This window comes from Lycium ferocissimum, chromosome 1 (assembly GCF_029784015.1).
Source record: "Lycium ferocissimum isolate CSIRO_LF1 chromosome 1, AGI_CSIRO_Lferr_CH_V1, whole genome shotgun sequence".
In the NCBI taxonomy this organism is placed as follows: Eukaryota; Viridiplantae; Streptophyta; class Magnoliopsida; order Solanales; family Solanaceae; genus Lycium; species Lycium ferocissimum.
In genome coordinates, this window is record NC_081342.1 from 9,031,905 (window position 1) to 9,041,512 (window position 9,608).

At 34.9% G+C, this 9,608-nt stretch overlaps 1 protein-coding gene across 1 annotated transcript; it reads right to left on the bottom strand.

The window, feature by feature from the left end:
• Nucleotides 1-759: 759 nt before the first annotated feature.
• Nucleotides 760-5,278, bottom strand: LOC132046614 (ATP sulfurylase 1, chloroplastic-like). The gene is made up of 5 exons (XM_059437301.1): nucleotides 4,690-5,278; nucleotides 2,175-2,580; nucleotides 1,645-1,905; nucleotides 1,469-1,555; nucleotides 760-1,218 (listed from the first exon to the last, which is right to left on the bottom strand). The coding sequence occupies exons 1-5, from the start codon at nucleotides 5,190-5,192 to the stop codon at nucleotides 1,081-1,083; spliced, it is 1,395 nt and encodes a 464-aa protein (XP_059293284.1). The 5' UTR covers nucleotides 5,193-5,278; the 3' UTR covers nucleotides 760-1,080.
• Nucleotides 5,279-9,608: the final 4,330 nt, after the last annotated feature.

A 9,608-nucleotide genomic window follows, 5' to 3' on the forward strand; every position in this document is an offset into this window, starting at 1 on the left:
AGAACTTTGGCTTAGTTAAACAAAAAATTCACCCAACTCATATTAGCAGCTCGAATCAAAGCGGTAGCTCACATAAGTAACAAGCTAGTGGGCAATGGGAGGCTCAACGACAGGCTTTATGTTACTTGAGAAATAGAAGGGTACTTATCGCATCGTAGCTTCATGATGTATTCAATATGACATTTTTTTATGATCTTTTCGTAAAATATTACAGAAGTTGAGAGTTGAAGTGACTCAGAAGTTGCATCATAGATTTTTTTATTTTGGCTAACCGATAAATTCAAGAGAATCAATTGACCTACAATTCGAAACGTGGTGAATAATAACCCTATTCGTATTCTTCTCTATTTAAATATTAGCTTTTAGTTAGAGGCAGAATTCAAACTCGTGACATGCTCAATCAAATCTATTCATCTTTGACAGCATTCCTATAAATATATAGCCATTTCTGGGTGGCAAAATAAAATTAAAGGTAAGATGAAGGAAGAATCTTTGCAAAAGAAAATCACGGGTAAAGGTGTGTTTTTCAATTTTTATCTCCAGCATTATTAGCAACACTGCTCTAATTTGCTAAACATTAGCATACAATAGCATTCGATTGGGGAAGTAGACTACGAAAAAATAGTCTCGCACGTTATATTTAGACTAAATTATTAACTGATACAACTTATATAAAGACGTGTCATATGTTCTTGTTAGGTTGGTTTAAACACGCTAGTTTTTCTCATATCACCTCATTTCCGATAGCTATAGGCAAGGTCCAGCTGAATTTGCTTTTTTCTTCGTGAAAGTATACATAATTCATTTTCTTGGACCAATGCAAAGATATAACACCAGAAAACCTGAAATCCATATTGATGACAGCAAACCTATGATACAACTGCACACAGATAGGTCGACAAAGTTAAGGTGCCACGTTTGGCACTAATAATTTACAAGATGGAGACACTTTTTTCTCACACAAATACCAATGCCTCCCTATTTTTATTTTGTCCTTTGAGAGGAATGTGTACCAAATCTGGAGCTAAATTAAAGTTTCTCCCAAACACAATGTGATACACCTTGATAATGATGATACCTTCAAACTGGAACAGGTTCAGGAACTCTGCCATTTCCAGCTGGAGTCAAACTATCATAGTAGTCCACCAAGACCTTCCAACCACCAGGGCACATAAAACCATCTGGTGGGCTCTCTTTGTTCTTTGCAAGCGTTCGCATCTGAATAAAACAATTATTAGACGTGCCTTAAATTGAATATGGCATATAGCTTAGTGACTTATGTAGCTTCTTTCCTAGAGCGTGCTGTATTTAACTCAAACTTCAACCACTTGGGAGTCTATCTTCCACACTTCTATCTATAGCGTGGAAATGGAGGACTTCCTTTTCTCCAAAAGTATGGTGGAGAAGGAGGGGGGGGGGGGGGGGGGGGGGGGGGCGGTTAGGAAGATCAGAGTAAGACAATATCTACCTTAGTGCCTGATATAAAGAGAAAATCTTGATGTCTAGATGGATCAAAGAATGCCATTTTGTTCTGAGTTTTATCATATGCAGCAACCTGCCAGAAAATTCAATGTTCACATTGTAAGACGAAAAAACATAAATGATATATAATGTACTCCACACCAGGAGTCATTGTTGTCATACCTTGAAAGGCAAAATATTCAACCGCTCCAGCCCGGGAGCCATACTGAGTACCTTCTTTCCATGATCTGCATCATACAGATCTCTCTTCTCTACTGGATGGCCCATGCCAGCTGGATCACGGCCCACAATGTAAAAGTTAGCACCTGCATTGATGCGCGCCTTTGCATGCCATTGAACCTCTGTTGGACCAGCATAGTGCATAGGAGATGGGAATATAGAGACCACAGTAGTCTCTGGATCAAGCACCCCATCTTCAAGTACCTAAGAAAAGTTCATTGTACAGAACTTCTAATAAGCAGCACTATACTAGTCCATGAATCAGAATAACAATACAACAACTAGTACTACACCTAAATTCCAAATTAATTGGGGCCAGCATTAATTGAGAAATAACTTAAACTAGAACACATGTTTGTTCAGCTAGGACTTAGAACAAAATGGGTGGGGGTGGGTGCTAAGAGCTTTCTTTTATAGCAAAGGAAGTTTAAAAGAAAAAAAATTAAAACATCTCAATGTCTAAGAGCACAAACCATCTCATGTTGCTTCATTCGCCACTGAAGTGGAACATCATCTGCCTTTGTGTAGCCTCCTAGAGGATGAAGCAAAAGGACAGGATTCTTGTAACCCATCTCAAGAAGTCGATGACGTGTGTCAGTCATCAACAATGCGTGGCCGTTATGCACTGGATTTCTGAGTTGAAAAGCAAACACTGCATCTGCATTGCGCCTCGTAAATTCATCTCGAAGTTGAGCAGGGGAAAGTCGGAACCTGTCAAGACCATCATGATACTTGATTGGTTCTATAACTTCCAAATCACCACCAATTAGCCAGTTTCCAGCATGAGTTATAGCTTCCTCTGCATAAGGTAGACCTGGGGCAGTGGTTCCCCAAGTTCTGGCTATACGTTCTTCTTTATTATGCTCGTAGATCTCAACACTAAAATTTTGAAATGAAGAAAGAGGAGATTATAAAGTGCTCATCTTGAATTTGCAAGCATATAACAAGCACAATAATAGTTTAGTCCAGAGAAGGGAAAGGTAAATCAATTTGCTAAACAAACAGTGGAGACTCCACGACCTCAATGACTAAAATACAATTCAAAAATGTAAAAAGCTTTCACTAAGTAAGCCACAGAGTAGGGAAAGCTTTGGTTACATATTGAAGACAGTACACTAATAAAGAAGAACCTGGATCCACGACCATGGAATATTCATGCACATGGAGAAATTTTAAATAGATGAAGAGTAAAAAAGGTGCCTCCTAGCTCTACTGCCAAAGAATGATCAACATGCTAATTTTAAAATAACAATTGGAGACCAACTAAACTTAGGTGGTTACAAAAATGCAAAGCAGGGATCATTACCCAAAACTATCACAGACCAATCAATCACCTTCAGTTTTCTTTATGCTGTTTCACAACTTTACTTCAACGATTAGGAAGGTAATTGTTCCTTTTAATATCTCGACGCTCAAGTTGAGCTAATCTGGAGAAATACATAATGTGAGGTTATTTTTGTGGAGGTAATCTGACAGATGAACCTGGTTGCTCTTTTTAATGCCTACAAGAAAATTCATCACAAATCACAACATTGGTTGACCCCCCCAACCATAATGTAAAAATGAGTGTAAGTAATCATGCATAAGCGCTAGGAGTAGTTGATGTGTAGATGAGTGTGTCACTGACGTGTAGGGTATTTGTCCAAATAAGGTTCACCTCCCTACAAACCAGGGGAACCATTATTGATGCCGAATATCCTATCCAAGAACCATGTAAAGGGACAGCTGTCCTTATCATTTTAATAGTGACAAAAGGCAAAAAAAACAAAATGAACCAAGCATGGTAGGAGGTCAGGTGTAATATCACTAGTAAAGCATGGGCACACACAAACATTGAGCAAATATGAAACAATTCCTTCCAGACAACAAAAAACAGAGATATGGGGGCAATACATATTACGTAATGCCTGTACCAGCCATCAGGACCCAAAAAAGAGGACCTGTAGAATCATCAGATTTCATCTTACATCTATTACACATATTATTTCAAGCCGAGGGTCTAACGGAAACAGCCTCTCTACCCCACAAAGGTAGGGGTAAAGTTTGCATACATCTTACCCTCCCCAGACCCCACTTGTAGGACTACACTGGGTATGTTGTAGTTTATCTACTATATATATGTACTTAATGTTTGTATAAAGCAAAATATTCTAAAAACGGCAGAAATTGCAAATCTTTAACAGTACCAAGAAGGTCCTCATATAACACAAGTCACCCCAGAAGTAATAGCCTATTTACATAGCAAAGAGTTCCCAGTTTCCCTCAAGTACCATTACACTCGTCGCATTTAACTGTCTTCTACAACCAAACATTAAAACACTCATGCAACAAGATTCCAACCTTATGAATTAGGATAACTGCCAAGTTTAATTTTAAAAATTCACTTATTAAAGCACATAATCAAAAAGACTCCACATTTTGTTACATAATAACTGCCAATATCATTTAAGGTATACATATATTCATTCTGAATGAGAACAAACTCTCAAATTGAGTTGCATCACATTATGAACATAGTTTGTTGCTTTTGACTCTGACTATGTATATATCTATTAATCCAGTAAGTAGTATATTCAACCGAAATCAGTGTTGAAGATAGCAAAATCGCAAGCCTCCTAACTTAAAATCATGAATTTGCCTTAACATGATATTACTAACTAAAAAAATGTCATATACCGCCTTAGCATACTGAGTACAAGCAAAATCTACATGTGCATAAAAACATAGTAACGCAGATGAATAAAATTGCCAAAATGCCCTTACTCGTTAACAATGGACTATGTATATATCAAACTATCTATTTTATTAACTAGTACTAGTATATTAAACCGAAACCACTAATTTGAAGGTACCAAAATTGCTAGTCTACTAACTTAACATGAAATTACCAATTTCTAAAATGTCACATACCACCTTTAGCTATATGTACACACAAAAAAAAAAAAAAAAATGAAATAAAATAAAATAAAATGACCAAAATGCCCTTACTCATTAAGAATGGCAATAGTCTTGTCTTTATCATCAACAAGTGCAACACTACTCGAATCACCAATATTTTCCTTATTAGAATCATCAATAGCGAGCACAATAGGCACCGACATATTAACAAGTGATCCATCACTTTGTCGGAGCGAATTAAAATGAAGAGTTTGGAGGAACTCGGATTCTCTCATGAATCCTTTCAATGGGCTAGCCCATCCTTCGCTGATCACATGGACCCACTCAATATCAATCCTAGACAGCTTTATTTGCGGAAGAGACAGAGCCTGTCTCTTCCGCAAAGAAACGGTCTCGTCCGTTAGGACGAGGTCCACCAGTTTCCCACCGTCGGGCTCGATCAGCCCGCAACGGATACGGGCCGGGATGGACTTCTTCGGCCCGGCCCGAATAGGGAGATTTCTGAAGGGTGAAGGGAAATGGGTTTTGTGGGGTTTGGGTAAAGGTTGAGATGGACCTGGGGTTTTGAGAAAAAGAGAAGCCATTGTTGCCATTTTGCTTTCTCTTCTTTCTCTTGAGGGGGGTTTGAAAAAAGTTGGGGTTTTTTTATGGAGTTGATGGGGGGAAAAAGTTGGTGGGGTTTTGGGGAATTAAAATAGTGAATGTTTGGACTGATTTGTGTTTATATAATTTGGGGGTGATGGTGAAAGAAAGAGAGAGAAAATGGAAGGTAAAGTGCAAAATGACTTGGCATTTTTGGAAGGATTTGTTGTTTATTTGTAGGGATTCTTTTTTTTTGTTGTTGTATTTGTTAGGACGAGTTGTGAGTTCGCATTTTGGTCGGGCTCGATCGGCCATGACGGATACGGGCGTAGGATGGGCGGCCGGCCCAGAATAGGGAGATTTTTGAAGGGTGAAGGGAAATGGGTTTGTTGGGGTTTGGGTAAAGGTTGAGATGGACCTGGGGTTTTGAGAAAAAGAGAGATTGTTGATTTTTTTTTTTTTCTCTTGAGGGGGGTTTGAAAAAAGTTGGGGTTTTTTATGGAGTTGATGGGGGCAAAAAGTTGGTGGGGTTTTGGGGAATTAAAATAGTGAATGTTTGGACTGATTTGTGTTTATATAATTTGGGGGTGATGGTGAAAGAAAGAGAGAGAAAATGGAAGGTAAAGTGCAAAATGACTTGGCATTTTTGGAAGGATTTGTTCTTTATTTGTACGGATTCTTTTTTCTTTTTTGGTGGGAGAATATTTGGGGGATGAATTTGGACACAATTATCTTGGATTAGTGTGATCAAATTGTCATTGCTTACCAAATAAATTTATTTTAGTTAATTATGCTTAATATCTTGAATTTGGTTCATTTTGAAACACTTCTTCAAGTTATGCTCGATTAAGAAACTTGATCATGAAGTGATTCAACATTTTATGGCGGGCTAATATATAAGAATTAACGATCTTAATGTGTGTATATATAGAGAGAGAGATAACGAGTGTGTTTTTCTTATAACCAAGATGAAAGAAGAGAAGAAGTAGATTATTAAAGCCCGAAGTTATGTAGCAACTGCAGTACATCATACATTAGAATTATAACGAGAAAATTAGTAATAAGTGTACTAGTTTTTTTTTTTTATCGCCAAAATACTTGCCCAATGAGACGATTGTACATAATATACCAAGGTTATGGTGAGACTATAGTTAGAAAATAGTATAACCATTCGGTATTCGATTTTTACTAAGCAAATTAATGCTAGTTGAGATTGCATAAAGTCGTTAAAGGGAGCATTCCCTATAATTAGGAATTAGGCTAAGAACAAGATTGTATATTTTATCATGTATTTTGAATTTGATTAAGGACAATTTTGAAGTTCAATTTAAACGGCCATCAAGTCAGACGATCATTTTTATAAGGAGCAATTATCAATATCTTATCAAAGTTCTATTCTTCTACTCGTTAAAAACTAGTTAGAATATTAGAATTAGAATCTTTTAAAGTTACAAGATCAAATGGTCAAAGATTTGAGATTCTAGATTCTAATGTCTCTAAAGTGAGAAAACTCGATACGTAATAATTTTTTTTGTGAGAATTTCTCCTCATAGTGAATATTGTTCGTTCTTTAAAATTATAAACTCTAATAATTTGAAAAAGTTTTTGTCTTAATTTGAATAGTAAAACGATCGTTCTTTAAAATTGTAAACTCTAATAATTTGAAAAAGTTTTTGTCTTGATTTGAATAGTAAAACGACCCTTACAATGTCAGTTCGGGCATGTTGATTATTTTGGATATTGTTGGCTAATGTTTAATCAATTAGATTATAACACTGGGGAAATGCATAATCTTATCCAAACAACCAGAAGGACTAAGACGACAATATCAATAAGGAACAACTTGTCATGTATAATAATGCGCAGTACCCTTAATCAATTACTTTTAAGATTAAGAAAGTTATTATCTATGTGGACCTTTTGTCCTTACTTTGTCTTTAAATTATTGCTATGCAGTTTGTAACTTTCCGCGAATCCTCTATTTATTTTGAATTCAATTCAAAATAGCACAAATAAATACTATAGTAATTTGTTTATATAGGATGTGATATTACACCCTCTAATTATTCAGCACGCACACTTATTTTTATCCAAATGAACCTTGTTCAGTATTACAGCAAGATTCAAATGTTATCCTAGAGAGTTATGAAAGACAAAACTTTATTCTTCAAGCTCAATAGGCAAGACACTTGTTGTCTTGCAAAATAATGATCTAATGACCAGAACATCCAATAATATTTCGCCACGTACTAGGTTAAGATAATAATAAAGTAATTAATATTATGATCAATTGGCCGACCTAGGTAATTAATGGTCATCAACACTAATTAATCATACATACTTTTAATTATTGTATTTTGTTGGAGTTGATCTTAATTACGTGAGCATACAGGCAACTCAAAACTATGAAACAACATAAGAACATGCTTTTTTTAAAATGTAAAATTATTAGGTTCCAAAAATCCTGTCATCACATCTATGATTGGTCAAATATGTACTTCTAATTTAATTGTTCTATTCTTTAAAAAGTAGGTACTATATTCACCCGTGCATGTTGATTATAATAGAGTCAGACTCTGTAATCTTCTTTAGATGCAACCATCATTTGTTATAATTGTGTATTTCCTTTAGCCAAATATTTAAAAATAACTTAACTTAACTAGAATATCATTACCTCTAGCAAATAAAAATATTATAATCAAAACGATGTTCAAATTCTTTTTTTTAACAGATTTAATCCCAAAAAGATGATCCAAATAATTGGTGAATTTAAAAAGTAAAAATATATTTTATTCTTAAAAAATGTCACATGGATAAAAAATTCATGTGGCACACATATCCATGGAGTGAGAACGTCTAAGAGGGCCGAGGATAGTAAAATGTCTCGTTCAAGGGGAGTAATTAAGCTAACATAAAATTCAAGTATGCATTGAATAAAATTAAAAGTCATCAAGTTTAGGAGGATCTCGATCTATTCTACCTTTTGAACTCCAACACACTGTGCTAAAGTTCACTTTTGGAAAATTTTGAAATCCAGCACATCATGTGATGGAGCTTCATTTGTAAAAGTTGTGAACTCCACACATTGTCCTGAGGTTCTGTTCGTGTTTAAGGTAAGAATATTTTGTTTGCATGAAAATCGGAAAGATATTAAATTAAGATGATGGCTAAAACTTGAGCATTCTTGTTTCAATTTGTTTGTCTTACTTTTTTTTTTTAGTCCGTTAAAAAAAAGAATGAGTCTTCCCTTTTTTGACAACTCTTTAATTTCAACTTTCAACATATCATGTTTAAGACCATAAGATTAAAAGTCATTTTGGTACATTCGACATGTATTCAAATCAAAACTAGACAAACAAATTGAAACAGAGGGAGTAGCTATTTGCCAAATTTCTCCATTGTTATTTGATCATTGACCGAAATCCTTAAATGAATCGATATTTTCACGTTCATGACCCGAAAAATAGGAATGTTACTAATAAAAGTTGCTTTCAATCGTAAGTTACTGTCCATTCCCACAATTGTCAGTAAAGATTATTTATTGCTGACCAAAGTCTAATTGCCGGTAATGCTTGCATTCCAAGAATAAATTCACAGCAAATTAGTAATCTATTGCTTCTAAATAATTGCCGCTAGAAGCTATCTTTTGTTGTAGTGGTATATGATGAAGATGTGAGAAATGATTGAATGTATACTGCTGCTTAAATATATTGCAGGTTGGTTCTTAAATTTTCCCTCCAGGACCTCACAAGTCTGTTGTTGCTGTAATTATAACCAGCAGTATTCTGGAGTGCAAATTAAAGAACCAACCTGCAAAATATTTAAGCACTTTCACGCATATTCATCAGATCAAACCCAAATGGGTATACATAATTAGGAAGAGGAAATGAAAAATATAATATTTAGCTACAAAATTACTAGCTACGGCATAAAATTTGTCACTAATTGTTCACTTTTCTTGACAAGGATTGCACTTCGTATTTAAATACATGAGACGTATTTTTAGTGACGAAACACAAATTTTCGTAACAAAGTTTTGTCCACTAAATTTTCCCTCCAAAATATGAGCTGGCGCTATTTGTTGAGTGCTATTAGCCACGAATTTAGAGTTATTAGTGACACATATTTTTGTCATTAATGATGTACCCAATTTATGACCCAAAAAAAAAATTGTCCTAAAATTAGTTAAATTTTGGACACGAAAAATTCTTGTCGTGAAATAATGTTGATACATTAGTGACAAATTAAAATTTATAGTTAATCATTGTAAACTTTAGCCACAAAATTTTGTATTTGATTGTGACTATAGTTTTTGTCACTAATAGTTTAAACAATTAGTGGCCAACTAATTTTTGTCCTAAAATTAATTAAATTTTGGAGACGAAAATCTTCTATGGCAAAAACTATGTAGATATATTAGTGACAAA

Coding starts and splice junctions, on each gene's coding strand:
- LOC132046614 (XM_059437301.1), bottom strand. CDS start 5,192: ATGGCAACAATGGCTTCTCTTTTTCTCAAAACCCCAGGTCCATCTCAA. Junction 1,906..2,174: donor GAATGAAGCAACATGAGATG/GTTTGTGCTCTT, acceptor AACTTTTCTTAG/GTACTTGAAGATGGGGTGCT. Junction 1,219..1,468: donor TCTTTATATCAGGCACTAAG/GTAGATATTGTC, acceptor TGTTTTATTCAG/ATGCGAACGCTTGCAAAGAA.